This window comes from Dromiciops gliroides, chromosome 1 (assembly GCF_019393635.1).
Source record: "Dromiciops gliroides isolate mDroGli1 chromosome 1, mDroGli1.pri, whole genome shotgun sequence".
NCBI lineage: Eukaryota > Metazoa > Chordata > Mammalia > Microbiotheria > Microbiotheriidae > Dromiciops > Dromiciops gliroides.
In genome coordinates, this window is record NC_057861.1 from 535188609 (window position 1) to 535211523 (window position 22915).

The 22915-nt window shown below is 42.9% G+C and overlaps 1 protein-coding gene across 4 annotated transcripts in view; it reads left to right on the plus strand.

Moving 5' to 3' along the window:
* Positions 1-22450, plus strand: part of INTS1 (integrator complex subunit 1) — a 49645-nt gene extending 27195 nt beyond the window's left edge. For all 4 annotated transcript variants that reach the window (XM_043965885.1, XM_043965882.1, XM_043965874.1 and 1 more), the window contains 20 exons: positions 52-150; positions 1246-1370; positions 3770-4024; positions 8491-8650; positions 9251-9391; positions 11633-11813; positions 11900-12026; positions 12718-12848; positions 13724-13811; positions 13967-14193; positions 14616-14739; positions 15703-15836; positions 16058-16250; positions 16483-16610; positions 17060-17172; positions 18260-18373; positions 19488-19558; positions 19962-20053; positions 20983-21092; positions 21592-22450. In XM_043965885.1, the coding sequence (XP_043821820.1) occupies positions 52-150; positions 1246-1370; positions 3770-4024; positions 8491-8650; positions 9251-9391; positions 11633-11813; positions 11900-12026; positions 12718-12848; positions 13724-13811; positions 13967-14193; positions 14616-14739; positions 15703-15836; positions 16058-16250; positions 16483-16610; positions 17060-17172; positions 18260-18373; positions 19488-19558; positions 19962-20053; positions 20983-21092; positions 21592-21707 (2729 nt within the window). In that variant the 3' untranslated portion in view covers positions 21708-22450. The remainder of the gene's footprint in view (positions 1-51; positions 151-1245; positions 1371-3769; positions 4025-8490; positions 8651-9250; positions 9392-11632; positions 11814-11899; positions 12027-12717; positions 12849-13723; positions 13812-13966; positions 14194-14615; positions 14740-15702; positions 15837-16057; positions 16251-16482; positions 16611-17059; positions 17173-18259; positions 18374-19487; positions 19559-19961; positions 20054-20982; positions 21093-21591) is intronic.
* The last annotated feature ends 465 nt before the right edge of the window (positions 22451-22915 follow it).

Sequence of the window (22915 nt, forward strand, 5' to 3'; positions counted from 1 at the left end):
GGGCCATCCTGCATGTGCATGTGTTTATGTTGTTGACATGTTGCTTTGCAGATTACATGGCTCATCTGGTGGAAGTTCAGCATGAAAGAGGAGCCACAGGAGGCCAGACCTTTCACTCCCTGCTCACTGCCTCTCTGCCCTCTCGGAGAGGTATGGTGCCCCACACCTTTCTCTATATGCACAAGATAGAATCCAGTTTTTTGTGTGTTTTTATAGCTGTTTCCTTTGTTACCTTGTATTCTTAAAGATTTTTGCATTGATATTCATTAGAGAAATTGGTCTATAATTTTCTTTCTCTATTTTGGCTTTGCCCAGTTTAGGTATCAAGACCATATTTGTGTAATTTGTGTAATTAGGAATTTGGTAGAACTCCTTCTTCACCTATTTTTCCAAATAATTTGTAATATATTGGAATTAATTGTTCTTTAAGTGTTTAGTAGAATTCACTTGTAAACCCATCTGACCCTGGAGGTTTTTTCTTCTGGAGTTCATTGATGACTTGTTCAATTTCTTTTTCTAAGATGGGCCTATTTAAGGATTTTATTTCCTCTTCTGTTAATCTGGGCAGTTTATATTTTTGTAAATAATCATCCATTTCATTTAGATTGTCAAATTTATTGGCATAGAGTTGAGTAAAATCTCCTAATTATTGCTTTAATTTCCACTTCATTGGTAGTGAATTCATCCCTTTCATTTTTGATACTAGTAATTTGATTTTCTTCTTTTTTTAAATCAAATTAACCAAAGGTTTATCTGTTTTATTGATTTTTTTTTTCATAGAACCAGCTCTTGTTACCTTGTATTCTTGAACTAGTGTCTCTGCTCCCTATTTACCATCCATCCCTTGAGTGGACACTTGCAACCTGCTCCAGGCCTGGACAAGCACATGAGATACTAAGGGGTTTTACTTGAGGCCTTGGGGTGGAGCCTGGATGTAGAGCCCCCATTTGTAGCCTTCCTTTGTCTAATTTGTGTTTATGTGGGATTTTATGGTTACAAAGGATTTTCACATTTGTTGTCTCATTTGATCACTGTAAAAATTTTGTGAGGTAGGTCGTATAAATCTTTATCCCCACTTGATAGGTGAAGCTTAAAAGAGATGAATTAAAAGTAATTTGCCCAAGGTCACACAGCTGTGACTCTAAGGCTTGGCGTCCTTTTCATTATGCTTTTGGTTTCAAAAGATTTCCTCCATCCTTGGGAGCTGCTTGTCATTTCAGCACCTTTGTTTTTATCTTCCTCCAGACAGTACAGATGCACCTAAACCAAAAAGCAGTCCAGAGCATTCACAGAGCCAGGGAAGGATTCGAGCCATCACTCAGATCCGGGTCCTGGGACCAGAAGACGACTTGGCCAGCATGTTCCTTCAGGTATTGAGACTAGATCAAAGAAAGGAGCCAAAGCTCCTGCTCTTCAGAGAGACAGACGGGGCTTTATGCATATTTTGTCCTCTGACTTGTTTCCAATCATTTATTTTCCTGTATTACCGAGTCTTAATTTTCTTAAAACTGAGAAGGAATGTTCTTAACATGGAGTCAGATTCAGAGCCTGCCAAGTAATTGTTACTCTTTCAGCATGGAATGAGTATGCGAACAGGCAGAAGGACATAATACTTTTACTCTTCCCTGAATTTCTCGGGTATCAGCATTACTTGAGTCGGAATCTTTTCATCAGAGTCAGAGACAGCTGTTTAGGATTCTGACATTGGCTCAGCCACTGAGCCGCAGAACATGCTCATCTTTGTTGGCATGTGCTTGTTTGTAGGGCTTGTATATACCTTAGCATGAGGTCATAATCACAGACCTTCAGAGTGGGAAAGGAACTCCGAGGCCTTTAGTCCAAATGATGACTGAACAGGAACCTGCTCTCCAGTTTTCCTGAGAAGTGGCTATGTGGCCTCTGGGGGAAGACCTCTAGTGAGGGGGACAGATGGCTTCCTGAGGCGCTGTGTTCCAGAAGTGGAACACATTTTAGAAATGCTCATTAGCGTGTTTTGTTTTCCATCAAGCCTCTACTTGCTTCTTTGTTCCCTCCACCCATTGCTTCTCCTTCTGCCTCTGAGGCCAAGCAAGACAAGTTTTTATTCCCCCAGGAGAATGTACTTTTATCCAGGGCAGAGACTGTTGTTTTCTGTATCCCATTAGCCCAGGGCAGTACTTGTGAACAGTAGACATTTAATAAATGTTGAATTAAATTTAATTTATTTAATTAAATTAAATTTAATTTCCTGTGACAGCTCTTCAAATATTTGAAGACAGCTGTCATTCCCTTCCTAAATTTCTTTTCTTGAGGCTGAGCTTCCTCAGTTTCTTCAACCAGTCCTCAAAGGACATGATCTCGAGGCACTTTACCATGCTAGTAGCCTTCCTCTGGACGTTCTCACTTATCATTCCTTCTTAAAATTTGGCAACCAGAACTAAACACTGTTCCAGGTATGGTTTGACTTAATGTAGACTAGACAGGGCTTGTTACCTTCCTAGACCCTGACACTGGCCTCTCAGTGTAGCATAAGATTGCATTTGCTTTGGGGGCTGACATCTCCCTCTGTCAAGCCATATTGAGTTTATAAATTACTAAAATCTCCAGATCTTTTCAGAGGTCTTATCTCTTTTTTAGGATCAGGTCATATACTTTGTTATGCATTCTCCATTACCTTGCTCTTCCATCTTCCATTCACTTTTTAAATTCTGGGGTTGTTGATGAGTTCCCTGTGTTAACATCAGTCTCTTTGAACAGGACATCCCCTTCTTCCTTATTAGAAGTGTTTCACTTTGTATCTTCAGAATTTCTTTTTTTGAGAGGTTTTCATTTCTCCTAGATTGATTTACTCTTCAGAATTTCAGTCCATATGATCTTGTATATCCTTTTTTTAAATCTTTTGAAGTCTGCACTCCTCAGATCTATAGTACAGGTCAGTTTGTGCTAGAATTCTTCTTCCTTATCACATATTCTAAAATAGATTATAGTCGATTCTCCAAGGTTCCCATAATTTCCACCCTATGAACCAGTTCCTTTTTTTTGTTGGTGAGAATCAGATCCAGAATAAAAGTTTTCCTTATTGATGACCTTTAAAGGATCATTAATACAACTCAGGAAATTATTCATTGCTATGTTGGGGGTGGGGAAGAGCAAGCTCACTTCAGCTTTTGTGCTGTTTGTGATGTTTCCTTAGTTCATTATCTTTATCTTCTGCGTGTCTACGTAGTTATAATATACTCCATGATAGTATTGCTTCTGTTTTTGTCTCTCTTGAGAGTTGCTCAGTGTTTCCCACCATGCTTCTCTGCTTCGGCTCCTGGATTTCTTTACACGAATTGGCCATAATACAATGCTATTCTGCTCCCCTTGCCCCTTTCACCTCTCCTGTTCTTTTCGAATAAGTTACATTCTCATAGAGCCATCTTCCAGCTACGAGTCTCATTTCACCAAGTCTTAGTGATGCCCATGAGGTCAGTTTTGCCTCTTTGTTTTAGTAGCTCTGGTTCGCCTTGCTTATTAGTCATTTTGTGCATCTGTGTGTAAATGTAGTTTTTTGGAGCTAGAGCACATTCACAGAGTTGATAAGCTTAGGCTCATGAATGATGGGCATGTGTAGCCAAAACTGGGTTGACTGGGTTGTTGTACCAAATACTTAATGGGAATGAGGGAGTTCAATTCTGAGGCTAGACCATCTCCCAACCTTCCTGATACACTGAGGAAAGGAAGCATTTTCCAGCTTCATTCTGTTATTCCTGCTCTAAAACTTTTCCTTCCATCTTTTCTGTCCCAGCTCTTTACACTGAGTCCTGATCCTCGATGGCAGAATTCAAATCCCCGCCCGATCTCCTTGGCCCTCCAGCAAGCCTTGGGGCAGGAATTGGCAAAGGTCCGTCAGGGAAACCCTCAAGTGACAGGTATAGCAGTGCGCCTCTTGCAGGCTGTGTCAGCCCTGTTGAATTCCCCGCACAGCGGGTCCTTGGTGATATCAATGCATCGGAACCACTTCATCTCCTGCCCTTTGATGCGGCAACTGTACCAGTACCAGGTAAGCACCTCTGATTTCAGCAAGTGTTTTTTAAGCTCCTGTAACTTACAAGGCATTACAAGTTAGGAAAGGATTAAGTGTGTTTTGTTGTTCAGTCATTTCAGTTGTATCCAATTTTTCATTGACCCCATTTGGCAAAGATACTAGAGTGATTTGCCATTTCCTTCTCCAGGCAAACTGGGGTAAGTGACTTGCCCAGGGTCACCCAGGTAGTAAATGTCTGCGGCCAGATTTGACTCAGGAAGATGAGTCTTTCTGACTCCAGGCCCAGTGCTTTAGTTAAAGCACCGCCCAGATGCCCTGATTAAATGCATAGGAAAGGATAAAAAGAGTGACTTAAGAGATTCAGGAAAGGAAGGATCACGTCTAGTTAGGATCAATGAAGGCTTTGTGGAAGGAGGCAGGCCTTCAAGGTAAAGGAAGAGTCAGGTGAAGGTGTATGGGATGGCATATATAAGGACATGGAGGGGACAAAGGACAGAACTGAAATATGGGAATAGCAAATACTAGTGTGGTTGCCTAGGAAAGGAGGGGGAGTTGATCCAGGTATTTAGATATTGAGGGACTGGCCTAGAAAATCTTCCAGGGTTCATTCCAGCTTTATCATACTGTGATTTTATGAAGCAACAGATGTTGACATTTTTGGGGTAAGTAATTTGAATAGTTTTTATGAAAATCAGCAGAGTAAGATAATGAGTGTATAAAAAGGCATTAGCCCACAAGATTTTTGGAGCAAAGAGGGTATAACTATAGGAAAATGGATTATTAAATGCAAATTTTGATTCATAATCATCTCTCTGACTCTACTTTCTCCTTCACTTAACCTTCTTCAGTCACCAAATTCAGTTTATTCTTCATCTGAAACATCTCCTACATTCATTGCCTTTTGTTTTTTTTGGTGGGGCGGTGAGGGTTAAGTGACTTGCCCAAGGTCACACAGCTAGTAAGTGTCAAGTGTCTGAGGTCGGATTTGAACTCAGGTCCTCCTGAGTCCAGCGCCGGTGCTTTATCCAGTGTACCACCTAGCTGCCCCCTCATTCATTATCTTTTGTCTGTTCCCTCTATCCTTCCCCTAGTTTCAGGCCTTCATTATGTCTCACTTAAGCCATTTTAGTAACCTGACCTATCTCTCTTCCTCTAGTTTCTTCACTTGCCAATCCATTCTACCCACTATTGCCAGTTTAATCTTTCTGATACACAGGTCATGCCATCCGAGTCTTCAGTGACTCTCTGTTGCCTATTGAATAAAGCGTTATGTTGTATGCTAGTCTGACATTCAAAGCCATCCATTATCTGGCTCCAGACTACTTTTCTCGCAGATTCTATCTTTCACACAGTCTACACTCCTGACAAACTGTTACTGACCATTCGTAGACGTGTCCTGCCTTTTCTTGTCTCCATGCCTGTGCTCATACATCAAACTTCCTCCCTACAGATGTCCACCTCCTGATACTCTTGCCATTTTTCAATGCTATACCCAAGAAGCTTTCACCAACTCCACCCCCTGCTGAATTAATATTTGCTCATAGGATTGCAGCCCTAGAGCCATGAGGGATTTGAGAGGTTATCTGGTCCAGTCCCCTTTTTTATAGATGAGAAAGCCGAGACCCAGAAAGGCTAAGTCACATCATAAAGGTGACTTTGTGACAGAATTGGATTCAAACCCAGGTCCTGACTCCAGATACTAAGTGTTTCTCATATTTAAATTTGTATTGTATTTGTGTGTGTGTTATCTTCCCTATTAGGTGATAGGCTTCTTTTTGTTGAGCACCTTGATTAACTAGCAGCACAGGGTCTCTGTCCTGAGGCACCCAATTGTAGTAGGTCCTAAAGGTGCTCGGAAAATACTGACATAGTCATTGTAAGAGGTTGGTGGTCTATTGCTGTCTAGGTCACTGTTCCACTGTTCATACCTAGCCATGCCCCATACATTTGGACATTGATTTTTTAATCTCTGAGATTAGCAACTCTTTTTTTTTTAAAGGAATTGTCAAAAACAAAAAAATGTTTAAAAATTTGTTTCCATCTGTTTTCAGATACTATCAGTTCTTTCTCTGTAAATGAATTGCAATTTTCATAAGTCCTTCAGGGTTATATTGGATCATTGCCTTGCTGAAAATAAGCACATGCTTCCCAGCAGATCATTTTACACTATTGCTGTTATTTTGTATACAGCACATTTCTTTTTTTTTTTTTTTTGTTTTTTTTGCAGGCAGTGGGGGTTAAGTGACTTGCCCAGGGTCACATAGCTAGTAAGTGTCAAGTGTCTGAAGCCGGATTTGAACTCAGGTCCTCCTGAATCCAGGGCTGGTGCTTTAACCACTGTGCCATCTAGCTGCCCCCTATACAGCACATTTCACTCTGCTTCAGTTCATGTAGGTCTTTCTGATCGTATCTTGTTCATCATAACCTGTATATAGTACCTTAAACTTGACAAAGAATTTTCTTCATATTAGCCCAGCAAAGTAGGTACCATATGTTTTGCCATTATAATCAATCATCATAACTATTTCCCTCCATCCTATTCCCTTCCAATGACATTTACTCTATTTTCTATCTTCTTTTAACCTATTCCTCCTCAAAAGTATTTTACTTCTGACTGTCCCCACCCCTGCTCTGTACTCCCTTTTTTCACCCTTCCCTCCTTACTTCCACATCTACTTTCCTGTAGGGTTAAATAGATTGGGTGTGAATGTTATTCCCTCCTTGAGCCCACTCTGGTGAGATTAAGTTCTTTGAGCTAATTCTGTGTTCTAAATTTTTCTTCCTCCCTCCCTCCTCAACCCTCCCTATGAAATCAAGCAATTCAATATGTCATACTTGTGCAGTAATGCAGAACATCTTCACCTTCCTCAAAAGTGTTTTGCTTTTTACTACTCTCTCCCCTAATCTGCCCTTCAGTCCTTCCCCTCTTCTTCCCCCCTCCCCTCCCTCAGGGAAAAAATATATTACTATACCTACTTGAGTATGTATATTATTCCCTCTTCGAGCCAATTCTGATGATATTAAGGTTCACTCACTCCCCCACTCCTTCCCCCTCTTCCCCTCCCCTCTATAAGCTTTTTTCTTGTTTCCTTCATGTGAACTACCTCTCCCCAGACTATTTCTCCCCTTCCTCTTCCCCCAGTCTATTCCTCCTACACCTTAACCCTATTTTAAAGATGTTATCATGGATTAGCTAGGTGACACAGTGGACAAAGAGATTAGCAAATCTTACACCAGCATGTTCTCAAGGGCTACTGCAATGATTTTTTTTTAATTTAGAATTTTTATTATTCCAAATTACATGTAAAAACAAATTTTGACATCAATTTTTAAAAAAACTTTGTATTCCAGGGCAGCTAGGTGGCACATTAGATAAAGCACCAGCCCTGGATTCAGGAAGACCTGAGTTCAAATCTGACCTCAGACACTTGACACTTACTAGCTGTGTGATCCTCAGCAAGTCACTTAACCCTCATTGCCCCACAAAAAAAACCCAACAAAAAACCCAAAAAAACTTTGTGTTCCAAATTCTCTTCCTCCTTCCCCCTCTCCCCCCAAGAACTCAAGTAATTCAATATAAGTTATACATGAGTAGTCATGCAAAACATTTCCACATTAGCCAGGTTGTGAAAGAAAATAGACAAAAACAAAACTAAAGGTAAAGGAACTAAGAAAAAAATTATGCTTCAGTCTGTATTCAGATGCCATCAGTTCTTTGTAGATGGATTGCATTTTTCATTACTACAATAATTATTGAGTTTCTATATAAAAGGATTTAGGTGAGGGCGGTATTTTAATTCTCATTTTTAAAAAAAAGTAGAATGTTATTACAGTTACCTCTTCCACATCATGAGGTTAGGGGCATGACACCCCTTGCAATCTGGACAATCTGTGTAAAATTTTTTGGCCCTCCCTTCATACCAGAGAAGAAGTCTGAATTGTTATGTTATTAAAAGATAAAATATGTTGATATTATACAATGCTGTACATATGTTTTATGCATTTCTGAGTTTCTAAATATTTTCTGTTGTTGACCTTCATGTAGCTTCCCCACAATTCCCCCCAAAATTCCCATCTAATTTCTTTTTTTTTTTTTTTTTTTTTTTGCGGGGCAATGGGGGTTAAGTGACTTGCCCAGGGTCACACAGCTAGTAAGTGTCAAGTGTCTGAGGCCAGATTTGAACTCAGGTCCTCCTGGCCGGTGCTTTATCCACTGCGCCACCTAGCTGCCCCCCCCATCTAATTTCTTATGCTGATCCTTGATGTATTAAAACCGCAATGGGCAAAGTCACTGTGTAGAAGGGCTAACTGTATAGGTAATTGGTAGACAGCCAACACCATTTTATACACTAATCAGAAGGCATCACCTAATCTCTGTGGTTGTGCTATCTGCTGTCTTGGCCGTTGCCCCAGTACTGTTCTCAGACTACTTGGGTGCTGTTGGTCATGCTTGTAACTCTTGGTCCTTTCCTCGCCTGCAGCGTTGTGTTCCACAGGACACGGCCTTCTCTTCACTGTTCTTCAAAGTCCTCATGCAGATGCTACAGTGGCTGGAAAACCCTGCAGTGGAAGATGGTCCTCTCCAGGCCCAGCTTAAATTGTTTGCAGCCCAGTACTCTTCACGACACAGGATCAGTGATGGTATGAAGAGGCAGGAGGAACAAAGTGTGGGGCTGAAACTAGGGAAAGCTCCCAGATGAACTTTCTTTCTTTCTTTCTTTCTTTCTTTCTTTCTTTCTTTCTTTCTTTCTTTCTTTCTTTCTTTCTTTCTTTCTTTCTTTCTTTCTTTCTTGCTTGCTTGCTTGCTTGCTTGCTTTCTTTCTTGCTTTCTTTCTTGCTTGCTTTCTTTCTTGCTTGCTTGCTTGCTTATATGGGCAAAACAAAACAGTTCTCATTAGCTGAAGGGCATTTTTTAGAACTTCTGTGTCCACAGGCATTTTAAATGGCATTAATAAGGATGTGGCTGAATGATTTCGTAATTTAAGAGTTTAGAGTGATAAAGTTTCCTTTAGAGCTGGTCTCCTTGGCCTGGGGATAAAGAGCCTGTGTGGTGCAGAGGGGACATTTCTCCGGTGTAGACAATGAAATGGTAACTTCCCCTTGGGGAATTCCACTGGTTGGATCAGACTGTCAAGAGTGAACAGCAGTAGCCACAGCTAGACTAAGGAGTGGGGGTGGCGTGAAGAGGGTGGAGACTCCTGGCTGTGGCTTCTGTGGTGATGCTGAGATATTTTCCTGCAGTCCGAGGTGGATTCTTGCACCTGGCTGAAACCTTGGCTTTCCACCGGGATTCTGAGGTGGTCGGCTCCACTGTGCGTGCCATCATCGCCACTCTGAAGTCAGGGGAAAAATGCAGTGTGGAACCTGAACTTATTGGCAAAGGTATGGTGTCTTCTAGAGACTTCCCGGCTGTGCCAGGGGCCTTAGGCTCCCTGCAGAAGGGACCCCCGTGTTACTGGGGACAGGAGCATATTCCTGATTGGTCCCTTTTTTTTTTTTTTTGGTGAGGCAATTGAGGTTAAGTGACTTGCCCAGGGTCACACAGCTAGTAAGTGTTAAGTGTCTGAGGCTGGATTTGAACTCAGGTCCTCTTGAATCCAGGGCTGGTGCTTTATCCAGTGCATCACCTAGCTGCCCCTCAGCTTGTTTTTAATTCAGCAAACATTTAATAAGTTCTGACTTAAGTTAGTAAGCACTTAATAGCAGTTTTTGTAAGGTGACCCAGATGAACTGTTAATAATGAAAAACTGGAAGATATGATTATAAAATGTTAAAATGGGATAATATAGGAAAGATTTTGGAGAACAGGAGAGATACCATAAAATTGCAATAGGACAAATGTTCCAACTTTTAAAAAAAGAGCACAGAGACCCCAAACTATATGCTAGTGAGCTTCAATTTCTGGAAATTTTCTAGAACAGATGGGCAAACAGATAAGAAGTAGTGATTACAAAGAGTCAGTAAGAAGAGGTGACGACAGAATAATCAAATTACCTTTTTTTTTTTCCAAGGTCACTGAGCTAGTAGATCCTGGAATGCTATAGCTACTGTTTACTTAGGTTTTAGCAACAATTAAATAAAATTTCTCATACTGTTCCTGTGGAAAAGTTGGAGATATATAGCCTAGCAGATAGTAAAGTCCAGTGGATTGAGAACAGGTTAAATGGCCAGGGTCAGAGTGACCGCTTTGGCTAGAGGCGTCCAGTCCAGTGCCTTGGGAATCGGTCATTAGCCTGGGACTGTTTAACATTTTTAGCAGTGACCTGAATACGTCACAGGTGGCATGCCCATTATTAGATAAGCAGGTGACCGATAAAAAGCTAGAAAGGGTAGCTAATTTGCTAAGTGATAGAGTTAGGATCCCCAAAGATCTCGACAGGCTGTCATGTCTAATAAGATAGAATTCTGTAGAAGTAATTTTAAAGTCTTACACAAGATGGGATCAGGGCCCTTCACTATCTTGGCTGCTCTTCTCCGGACACTTCCTAGTTTCAGTTTCCTTCGTAAACCCGGAACTGAACACAGTACTCTAGATGTGGATGGCTAGCACACAATACAAAGTGACTGTCACCTCTTTATTCCTGTTGTGCCGTCTTGCCCCTCAAGGAGCCAGGGGTCCCATGACTTCTCGAAAAGCACATGAATCCTTACAGATAAATAAATGTTTATCAGCATAGAAAGTCACTGTCTTTGCTATATGGGTTTTTTGTTTTTGGGGTTTTTTTGCAGGGCAGTGAGGGTTAAATGACTTGCCCAAGGTCACACAGCTAGTAAGTGTCAAGTGTTTGAGGTCAGATTTGAATTGAGGTCCTCCTGAATCCAGGGCTGGTGCTTTATCCTCTGCAACACCTAGCTGCCCCCATGTTTGGTTTTTTTGTTTTTTAAGAGTAGTAATAAAAGATAAAAATGAAAATTGTTTTTTAAAATCATAAATGTATTTTATTATTTTCCAGTTGCATGTAAAGATAGTTTTCAACATTTATTTTCATAAGATTTTTAGTTCCAGATTTTTTTTCCTTCCTTCACCCCTCCCCAAGACAGAAAGCAATCCTATATAAATTATATGTGTACAATCACATTAAACATATTTTCTGCTTTAGTCATGTTGTGAAAGAAGAATCAAAACACACAGGGAAAACCTCAGTAAAGAAAAAATCAATCAAAAAGTAGAAACAATATGGTTCAATCTGCATTCAGGATCCATCGTTCTTTTTTCTGAATATGGAGAACATTTTCCATCATGAGTCCTTTGGAATTGTCCTGGATCATTGCACTGCTAAGAAGAGCCAAGTCTATCACAGTTGATCATCACACAGCATTGCTGTTACTATGTACAGTGTTCTCCTGGTTCAGTTCAGTTCACTTCACTTAGCATCAAGTAAAAATGAAATCTCTTCACTGTTTTTCTAACCAAAATGGTTACTCACTGGTTGGGTAATTCACAATTTGGAATGGTCTGTTCAACATTAGGAAAGGAATTGGCCATAAGGAGTGGTTTGTATTGAAGCTACCCATTCCTACTCTTAAGGCATCTCTAGAAGCTAACCTTACGTTTTCTCCAGTGTTACACAGTGCTGTTGGTTGCTAGCATTTCCAGTTGTGTTTTTCCTTCAATATTCCTAGTCCTTCAAGGTCTGATTGAGGTGAGATCTCCGTACCTTGAAGAGCTTCTGGCCATCCTCTTCTCATCTACCCCAGAAACTGCCTCCAAGTTTCCTTCCACTAAGCCAATTGCTGTTGTAAGCTCCTTGCTGCTTCAGGAAAGAGAGGAGGCCTCAGGGAAGAAGGAATTGGACAGCCCTAGGTGAGTTGTGAGAAAGGGGAAAGCAGCAAGCCTCTCTGGTTCTAGTAATGCCTTCTGTGACACTAGGGTTGTCTTGTCTTCTCCAGTGGCACTGAAACTGCCTGGCTTGGTCCCTCCTCAGGACTTCTGGTGGACTGGCTTGAAATGCTGGATCCTGAAGTGATCAGCAGCTGTCCTGATCTCCAACAGAGGCTTCTTTTCTCTTGGAATAAGGTTTGAGTCCCTCTCTTGGCCTCAGCTTAAGTCTAGGAAGATCTCTTTTCTTTCTGGAGATTGTTAACAGAAGCATGGGAAAGGGTTTCATTATCATTCACATACCCAGAAAAAGAGGCGTATAATGGATTTCTTAAAGGAAGAAGGGTTTTGCATTGTTTAATTAGGAACTGACTGTTTTTTTCCATTTCTAGCATGTTTCATGTGTGAATCTTTCAGTCTCCATTTTTGAATGGGCAGCAAGATGAGAAGAAATGATTTTCCTTGATAAAGCCATATTCAACATTGCTACAGCATGTACTAGTTTTTCTTTTGAGAAAACTCCAATGATCCTACTGACAGATTTTTTTTCCAGGCTCATGTTTATTTTTTATTTTATTTATTTATTTGCAGGGCAATGGGGGTTAAGTGACTTGCCCAGGGTCACACAGCTAGTAAGTGTCAGGTGTCTGGGGCCAGATTTGAACTCAGGTACTCCCGAGTCCAGGGCCAGTGCTTTACCACTGCACCACCTAGCTGGCCCAGGCTCATGTTTATTTATCCTCTTTTTAAAGAGTTATGTAAGAAAACAAAAAACAAGTTGTTTCTTACTCCATGTTTGGTCTAGCCACAGAATGCTCTTATAAACTGACTTTGTTTTCCATTGTTAAACTGGACTAGTAAACACTTTTTTGGTTTTCTTTCTCTACAGTCCAAAAGTCATTCTGGCTCTCAGGTGCTGTCTTTCCGCCCATACCTCTTGGCTCTCCTTACGCACCAGTCTAATTGGAGTACTCTTCATCAGTGCATCCACATTCTGCTTTGCAAAAACCGGGAGCAAAGGTGAGTGAGTACTCCTCATACATCTGAGGAAACCTGGCTCTGTGGCTTTATCTCAGTACAGATGCCCTCATCCTTAAATGACTTTTGTCTCTTCCTGATTATAACATAAGGCACACTATGAACAGGGTGACCTGTGTCATCCTGTTGGCCGTTGTATCTTTTTTTACTCACCTTTTGGGTAGACAAAAATCTTATAGGTTCTTTGAGGTCAGATGTTGTCCAATAAGGAGGGGATATGAACTTGTTATCAAGGAAAAGGTGGCTCATGATCTTGTTCTAAGTGTAGTAGAGTGTGTATGCCTTCTACAGAGTATGGCTGGCAGACCCCCTAGAAGTACAGTCGTGGTCCCTGGCACTGGGGCCACATGTGAGGTGTTTTTGAGCCCACAGATTCTGCTCTCTTCAGAGAGAATTGTACATCTTTTTGGCAGGTTCGTTTTCACTGAATCCTTGTTTGTGTTTTTTTTAGCTACTCTTTCTCTCTCCACTGGAGAACTCAAAAGCAGTAGTAAGAACAATGTGCTTGGCTTCCTTTGGATTTGATAATTTGGGGTTTGACCTTTAAGATTGTTTACAAGGGGAAAAAAAACACTACATAACACCTTGTAGTACTCATGCTATGCTATCTGTGGCTTCTGAAGTAAAGACTCCCTTGGGAACACTAATTGCCCCCAAGGAGAAAGCCATGGGGATTTTTTTTGTACTAGTCCAAATCTCTTTTATCCCCTTTTCTTCATGTAGAGATGAGACTCTTTCACCTGTCTCCCTCATCTCTGCACATACAGACACTTTCATATTCAGTTTCCTAAAGATTACTTCCTGTTTCTAAGCTGAAATGGTGTTTCTGTTCTGGATTCTCTTATTTTTTTTCTCAGGTTTGACCCATCTGCTGCTTTGGATTTCTTATGGGCTTGTATTCATGTTCCTCGCATCTGGCAGGGAAGGGACCAGCGGACTCCTCAGGTATCAAACGATGCCTTTTAAGATGAGCAAATGGGAAATGTAACTGAGTGTTTTCATGTTTGAAATCTAGTGTCTTAGTCACCATCTTTCAGCAAGTTGGATTTCTGCCCTTTGGGGTAGAGACTTTCCTGACTGCCCTCTGGCCTATGTTACAGAAACGGCGAGAAGAGTTTGTGCTTCAAGTCCAGGCTCCAGAACTGATAAGTTTGGTGGAACTGATCTTAGCTGAGTCAGAAACCAGAAGCCAGAACACTGAAGATGCCTCATGTAACCTTATCCAGTCACGCCTGCCCCTTTTGCTTAGCTGTTGCCATGGAGATGTTGAGAGTATCAAAAAAGTAACAGAGTACCTGACAAGCAGCATCCAGCAATGGGGAGATAGGTGAGGACCTCTAAATATTCTTTGGGTGTCTGTGTGCTTGAATGTGACTCGTTTAAATAGCAGATGTAATTGGCAAGGATTTTGAGGCCTCGTAACCTGGCCCTGGATGCTTGTCTTAAAATATGATCAGAGGGTGCATCCTGGATGCACTCTATGATTCACTCTAGCCCCAGGGATTGGCGTGTTTAGTCCTGACTAGGCCATTGTCTCATTGTATTGGATGTGATACCTGTTGAAACCAGTGTATATTGGGCTGTTGAACGTCGGTGGGCACTGGCCTTATCTTGGTTTGATATCCACTTAAGTCTTCCACAAGCCTAACATATTGCATTGAGCTCTTCAGATGTCCTTTAGGATCTCAAGGCTTCTAGATATCACCTTAGAATGAATACTATAATCTTAAAGGATGCTCTCTCTTTCAGCTTGTTAGGAAAACGCTGCCAAGACCTTCTCCTCCAGCTCTATCTGCAGCTGCCAGAGCTCCTGGTGCCCATGCCCGAGACACTGTTAAACAGTGAGGGGGCAACCAGCAGCAGCACCTGCAAGGTGAGTGGATCCGAGGCAGGGCAGGTGTGTTGTACCTGTAGTGACAGGTTCAAAAAGAGGATGGAGGCAGTTATCCAGTTAACTCTTCATTTTGACTTGAATTTACTGCTATAAAGTTAATTTGGGTAATTTAGGTAGAAGTGATTTTTTTTTTCAGTTCTTCCAAACTTGAGGCCTCTACTTGAAAGTGTAAAATGTATTTTCCTAGATTAGAGAAAAAAATAGAAGATGAGTGACCTTGATGTGGGTCCTTATGCCCCTATTCTCACCTGCATCTCCCGAAGACAGAATTTTGGCCTTAACTATTGCTCTCTCTTGTAATATGCTCCCACCTTACCTCGGTAACTCAGTAACCCTGAAGCATCTTTTTCATCAGTCTTCAGGTTATAGGGTTGATAAGGATGGATGTCCATGCAAATTAGTTTTGTTCTGAGTGCTATTTGAATCCACTGTCATTAATGATGCCTAGTTTAACCTATACTTCTGCATAGCCCCAGTGCTAGGGAACTTGATCTGTTGGGAGCTGGAAAGCTGAACTCCAACAAAAAGAAAAATTCAGAGCACCAGGGAAACTTTTTTTCTTTAAGATAAGGAGCTCTGGGGCAGCTAGGTGGCGCAGTGGATGGAGCACCGGCCCTGGATTCAGGAGTGCCTGGGTTCAAGTCCGACCTCAGATACTTGACACTTACTAGCTGTGTGACCCTGGGCAAGTCACTTAACCCCAATTGCCTCACCCAAAACCAAAACCAAAACCAAAACAAAACAAACAAAAAAAAGATAAGGAGCTCTGAGTCCATTGGAGAGAGGGTAAGCTTCATTATAAACTCTGTAAACTCTGTGCAATTTTGTATTCTGTGCCCTCTCACCACTTAGATACGGTTTGCTATAGGTAATAAATCAGTAATGAGTTGCGTCTGTAATGCTATATTCCTCATAACTTAAAATCCTCAATCTTCTTTTCAGCTTGATGCTCTGGTTCACCGCTTCATCCTCCTCCTTGCAGACACCAGCGACTCCAGATCCTCTGAGGGCCGTGTGGCAGATGCCAACATGGCATGTAGGAAGTTGGCTGTGGCACACCCTATCCTGCTGCTCAGGTCCTAGTCATTTTCTTCTTTGCTGCTTTGGTAACGGGTGGGAGAATTTAGGCATTAATCTCTAAGGAGGGAGGTTGTATTCCCTCTCCACAATAGAGTTCAGGCTGTGGCCTCAAGGAGATAGGAACACCTACCTGGTTTCTAGCCTTAATCAGTGACAGGCTGTAGTGACCCAGTAGGAGTGAGGATGAACATAAAGTGTTTTACCCCTCTGTTTCTAGGCATCTGGCCATGATTGCTGCCTTGCTTCATGGGCGAACCCACCTCAACTTCCAGGAGTTTCGTCAACAAAATCACCTGACATTCTTCATTCATGTCTTGGGGATCATAGAGCTGCTGCAGCCACAGGTGTTCCAAGATGAACACCAGAGGGCGCTTTGGGACTGTCTTCTCTCCTTCATCCGACTGCTTCTGGTAGGTGACCATTGTCCTTTCCTTTATCATCTCCTGAAGGCCTTTGCTTGAGGCTGGGGCTTGGTACAAATAGTGTGCACAAATGCATACTGTTTGTGTTCTCCTTTAAGGAAGACTTTGTCTCTGTGAATTCAGAAATACATAGCTAGGCAGTGGCATCTGCAGAATTTTAGACTACCAAAGTATTGCTTCTGTTTAATGTGGGATATGTGCAATCATATGTTTTCTTCAGAATTATAGGAAATCCTCTCGTCACCTTGCTGCCTTCATCAGCAAGTTCGTCCAGCTTATTCACAAATATATCACATGCAATGCACCAGCTGCCATCTCCTTCCTGCAGAAGCATTCTGACTCACTCCAGTAAGTGTCTCCTCTGCAAGCTTTTTTCTTTTCCTAGAACCTACTCTCTAGGGTCTAAATGTTTACATCCCAGACAAACAGAGGCCCACAGCAGAAAGCTGGGAGTCTCTCAGATAGTTCATCTCCCAGGTGTTTGGTCTGAGCAGATTCATTGGTCCCAGTGAGGATGGATTGGCTAGCAAAGACGGACTCTTTAAATCAGTAACCAGCTTGTCTGAGACCAAGGGGTAGTTAAAAAGAATGTTAACCATATATAGGAAAAGGAAATCTCAGTCCAGATTTTTGGGTCTCAGTTGTAGAGAACGAGCAACAGATGCTTCTTTGCCTACTACAACCACTCTAGAGGTGTTCCCTCTCTCTGTATTATTGGCTTTCTACTTCAACCTTATTTTCTTCTCTCTACGTTGGCATCTCACTGAGCTGAGAGCTGGTGTTTTCTCTCTCCACAGCGACTTATCTTCAGACAACGGTGACCTGGTGATGCTGAAGTCTCTCTTAGCAGGACTAAGTCTCCCCAGCAAGAATAGTGTTTCTGACCATGGCTCAGATGAAGAGAGGGATGGTGAGTTTAGGGAAGGGTACTTTGTAAGGGCTCCCATAGGGGACTATCTTACAGGGTTGACTAGGTATCTGCTTCTATGAAGGAGATTGTATTGGAAAAAAAGACGTCCAGGACTCAGCTGCTGTTGCTGAGATACAGGAACCATAAATTTGTTTGGGCATTTTATTCCCACTTTATGTCTTCATTTCCCCAAATTCACTTAGCTGCTCAGGGTAAATATAGTACCTGCAAAATGGGAACCAACTGCTTTTCCAAAAGAGGATTCTCATTTGTGCTTGAAATCGTTGTTCTAAGCTGAGGAGAATGTGTTCAGAAAAGAGATCATAGAATGGTAGGAGGAACCTTGTCCAAGGAAGTGCTGCCCAGAAAAACATACCTCTCTCTGTGCCAATATATTCTAGGATGAATTCCAGTTTTTGCCATTCGGAAGAGGTGGCTATGGGGTACTTTTTGGACAGTTAAGGAAACCATTGCGGGCATCTTCTTTTGCTCTTGATGTCACCATCCTGACCCTTAGAAACGGGATTTTTTATAAGTCACTCGTTTCAAAAAAAGACTGCCAGCTCTGAAGGCAATTTTCGAAGAGTTCCCGAAATATTTTGAACAGTGGATTAAGTGAATAAGTCTAGGTGACTATTTTGGAAGAGATAACATTCAGTTGGATATTTAACTTCTGGTATGCTTAAAAACCAATTCTCATGTTATATTTCATGCATTCTGATTGTTGACTAACATTTGGGGCAGGCAGGGCTAAATCAGTTTAGGAGATCTGATCAGAAGAGTTTTAAGATCCACTTTAACCATACTGCTTGTGGTACAGTGCATAGAAGCCTGAGCTTGAAGTCAGGAAGACCTGGGTTCAGAGCCTGCTTCTGCTACTTACTAGCTGTGTAACCATAGGCAAGTCAGCGTTTCTGAGCCTTGTTGTCCTGATTTGTAAGATGGGAGCAGTAACACCTGTAGGACTTACTTGACAGGGTTGTTACAATACTCTAAAGAAAGCCTCAAGTGTTGAGTAGACCTCAAATGTTTTTGCAAAACTGAAGGTACCTGTAAGTGTTAGTTATTTTAATTTTTTTTCTTCCAGATGACACGTCTGCTGGCTCTCTGCCTCTAGTCAGTGTCTCTCTCTTCACCCCTCTGACAGCAGCTGAAATGACCCCCTATATGAAGAGATTGTCCAGGGGCCAAACGGTAGAGGGTAAGTAAGGAGCCCAGTTGAAACTCCAGCTGGGCAGTATCAGTTACATCTGGATCAATGTGTACTGTAGAAAAAGCTGTGAGGCCTTCTCTCAGGAGCATGAGCAGCAGCCAGAGAGAGAGAGAGAGAGAAAGAGAAGATCTGAACAAAATGAAGCGTCTCTTGGCCTTTTGGCAGCAGCTGCTTCCTGACTTAGCTGCTCAGAAAGGCTGGGGAAAGCAGCAATTCAAATCAAACATTAATGTAGCATCTACTTTGTGCTGGGCATCGTGCCAGCCACTAAGGGTATAGAGGCAGAAACCAGCCCAGCTCCTGTCTTCAAGGAGCTTTTGTCCTAGTAGATTAGGTTATAATTTCAAAAATGGGAATGTTTGTAAGGGCTTATTGTGAAAGTGGAAGTCATTTTTATCTCCTAGAATTACAGGCACAATGGATAATATCAAGCTATTTCCAATGACAAATGAGGTTTTGGTGTAAAATGCTGGGGGTCAGGTTTTGATAGGCCAGACTCTAGAATAAATCAAGTGTAGAGGGATTCATCATAGAGAAGTTGTGCAACTGGGTTAGACAGTGGATTAATTTAGGTGTTTGAAGAGCTTAAGCATTTCAGCAGAAGCCTAAACAAGATTACATGAAAGTTTTCCCCATCTGCTGAATCCCCAATTTCCCACATTTCTTTTGTCTTACACAAAAGGGAGAGAGAGAGAGAGAGAGAGAAATTAATTCCAGGAAGTGGTATTGACCACTGAAGTTGACAGGGGTGTGTGTCTTTTGTTTTTGTTTTTTTGGTTTTGGTTTTGGTTTTTTTTGCAGGGCAGTGGGAGTTAAGTGACTTGCCCAGGGTCACACAGCTAGTAAGTGTCAAGTATCTGAGGCCAGATTTGAACTCAGGAACTCCTGAATCCAGGGCCGGTGCTTTATCCACTGCGCCACCTAGCCGCCCCCGGTGTGTGTCTTTTGAATGTGGCTTTTTGAGGAAATACAGTACATGCCACAGAGCTTTTCCATCAGTCTCTCTTAATTACTGGATATCTAGGGGTGCTTACCTGTATTACCTGTTAGTTTGGTCCTTTTCTGTCTCTCACACCTTTGTTCTGTTTTCTTCAATATTTAGATATCTTGGAAGTTCTGAGCGACATAGATGAGATGTCCCGGCGGAGACCAGAGATCTTGTCCTTCTTTTCTGTAAGTGCCATGGAAAGGAACTCCCTCATCATGTCCAGCAGTCACATTCAGGCCAGCTAGCTCATTCCTTTTGGGTCTTACTCCCTTTAAACTGAAGCCCAGGGTTCCCATTGTCACAGAGAGGACTCACTTCCTTTAGTCATCGACAGGAGCCTCTCTGCTGCCCCTCTTCTGACTTAAATGCCAGGAAGTGATATTGGAAGCCCTTGGAGCCTCAGCTAAGAAAGATCATGTTGCCCCCAACCTGTGAATCCCAGGCACTTGATCATTGGTCCCCACCCTGGCCCAATCCCCGAGATGAATCAAGATTCTCCTTTCTTCATCAATTTCTTGCTGAGTATAGGGATCTACTTCCCAATGTGGAAATAGGAATCCAGGTAATGATGTCTCCTTTTGTTCTCAGACCAACCTGCAGAGGCTGATGAGTGCTTCTGAAGAGTCCTGTCGGAATCTGGCCTTCAACCTTGCCCTCCGCTCAATACAGAACAACCCTAGGTGAGAGAGAGAGGGGCAGTCAGGTCCCACTAGCGCCTTCCTCCACACCCCTGGAGGGTCTCATCTTTTCTTTTTCTTTTCTTTTTCTTTTCTTTTTCTTTTTTTTGGTGTGAGGCAATTGGGGTTAAGTGACTTGCCCAGAGTCACACAGCTAGTAAGTGTTAAGTGTCTGAGGCCGGATTTGAGCTCAGGTCCTCCTGAATCCAGGGCCGGTGCTCTATCCACTGCGCCACCTAGCTGCCCCAGGGTCTCATCTTTCCTTGATGAACTTGCTGACAGATTGCTCCCTTTGCTGAAGGATTGGAGCCGGGCCAATGTCAAAACACTTGTAATAAGAGCATAGTTAACAGTTCAACCAAATAGCTAAGATGAAGATCAACACAGAAAAATAGAACAGCTAATGAAGTCTCCCCATCTGGGTAGAACAATTGAAAAAGTAATTTCAAATCTTGTCTCCTAAAAAAGTGAAATCGGCCAGGGCTCCATCTCTGGGATTCTGTGGCATGAGGTTGTGGGGGTCCAAAGGACAGAACATAGACCTTTACCAGATGCTCCAGTGTAGTCTGAAATAAGTTTAGATAATAGAATTTTAGAGCTGGAGATCATTCAACCTTCTTGTTACATATGGGATCAAACTAAGGCTTGGAAAAGTCCTACAGCTTCCATTTACCAAACAGGTTGGTGCTTTGTATCCAGTAATATATGTAGAAATTCATCACAGATACACAAGAACAAAAACAGAGAGAGGAGTAGAACCCAGACCTCCCAGGAATTGTGTCCCCATTCATCCTTTGTTGTGAATGGTAAAGGCCCTGCTCCTCACTTCTCGCTAACTGGCTCATCAAGGGCTTCGTTGCCAGGGTAAACTGAGGCAGGACCAGGGGCGCAGTCACCAGAGGTACTCATGGGAGCCTGGTTGTGTGTTGTAGCATTGCTGCTGACTTTCTGCCCACATTCATGTACTGCCTTGGAAGTCGGGACTTTGAGGTGATGCAGACAGCATTGAAAAACCTGCCTGAATATACCCTCCTCTGCCAAGGTATTTCCCTTTCTGGTATTCGCCCAGCGTGGCCCTAACAGGCCAGACCCCAGTATCTGGGAAGGAGAGTCTCATTGGATCCCCTTATTGTTTCTGTCCCCTGAGGGCCCCACTATGACCTGGGAGCCTTAATGGGTGGGTAGGAGTGGGAAGTCATTCTGTCATCAGAGGAGGGTATTGTGGACCTGATCTGGGAATCCCAGATCCTGTGTTGTGGTTCATTCTAGCAAATCCTTTGTCCTTTCTTTAAAGAAAGCTGTAAGGCCTGGAGGAGCTGAATTCTTGTTTTGGGAAACAGTTCCCTGACAGACTGATCAGCTTCGCTCTCCTCTGGTCTTGCATTGATGGAGCACCTACTGTGTGCCCTGGAAGGCAGCTCTGCAGTGCCTGAGAGCTGTGCTCCTGTTTCATCCCAGAGATACCCTGAAGAGGCAGCTGGGGAAGCCCCAGAACCAGCTCAAGCCAGTCAATCTCCATTTTTTTCCGCTTCCTTTCTCAGAGCACGCAGCCGTGCTGCTGCACCGGGCCTTTCTGGTCGGGATGTACGGGCAGATTGACACCAGTCCCCAGATTTCTGAAGCCTTGAAGATTCTGCACATGGAGGCTGTAATGTGACGGGTCAGCGACAGGGCCTTTAGTTGGTTTAAAGACACTGAACTGTGTTGCAAGGGGTCAAACCCCAAGAGGTTTGGGGTCCATTTGTGGTTTCACTTGGGGGGGGGCGTGCACTCAGTGCCATGTAAGGGTGGCAGAAGGAAAGGGAAGGATGCCCATTCCAAGCACTTCCCACTGGGGACCAGCAAGGTTTTGAAGAGGGGCCACCTGCACTTCTTTCCCCTGGTCCCATGGCTGGGTAAGCAGGGCATCCGCTTCTTTGCCAATCGTTTGATGTGGAGAGCGCGTTTGCCATCCCGTCCATCGTCCCCTCAGACTGGAGTGCTGCACAGTAGATGCCATAGCCACAGGGAGAAGCCAGTTTCCAAGTCAGCACCAAAGGGGACATAGGTTGGGGTGGGTTGTTTTTAATCACAACTTTCTAAATTAAATGTGATGCCTGATGTACTGCCTGCCTAGACTTCCTCTTTGACCTCTCCCCCTGTGTTTGCCTAATGTCTAAACCCTAAACTGTTGGGAACCACTTTCTCTCCCATTGCTGAGAGTGCACGGGAGGAAGCGGTCAGCCCCGTGGCACAGCTTGGCTAACGGGCCGGCCGAGGTGACCTCCGCCTGGATCTCCCTTCTGTTGCTGTTATCTGTGAGCCTCTCACTTCATCTCTAAAATGGGGTGATCTTTCTTGTATGACCTACCTCACAGGGTTGTTGTGAGGCTCAAAGAAGCTAATATATGTAAAGCACGAGCTGTAAAGTGTCTTCGTATTCTTTAAGCCACCCTCAGGTCAAGATGAAAGAAAAGAGTCTGGGAACTTTAGTCAGGAAGGTGTTCTGAAGTCTGTGCCCAGTGTGACTGTAGATGGTGCTAAACCTCTCTGGATCTCTCTTAAGAAATGGGGACAATGGGGCAGCTAGATGGTGTAGTGGATAGAGTGCTGGCCCTGGAGTCAGGAGTACCTGAGTTCAAATCTGGCCTCAGACACTTAACACTTACTAGCTGTGTGACCCTAGGCAAGTCACTTAATCCCAATTGCCTCACTAAAAAAAAAAGAAAAAAAAGAAGTGGGGACAGTGATGATCTTTAAGAATTGCTGGGGCTGGGGCAGCTAGGTGGCGCAGTGGATAAAGCACCAGACCTGGATTCAGGAGGACCTGAGTTCTAATGTGGCCTCAGACACTTGACACTTCCTAGCTGTGTGACCCTGAGCAAG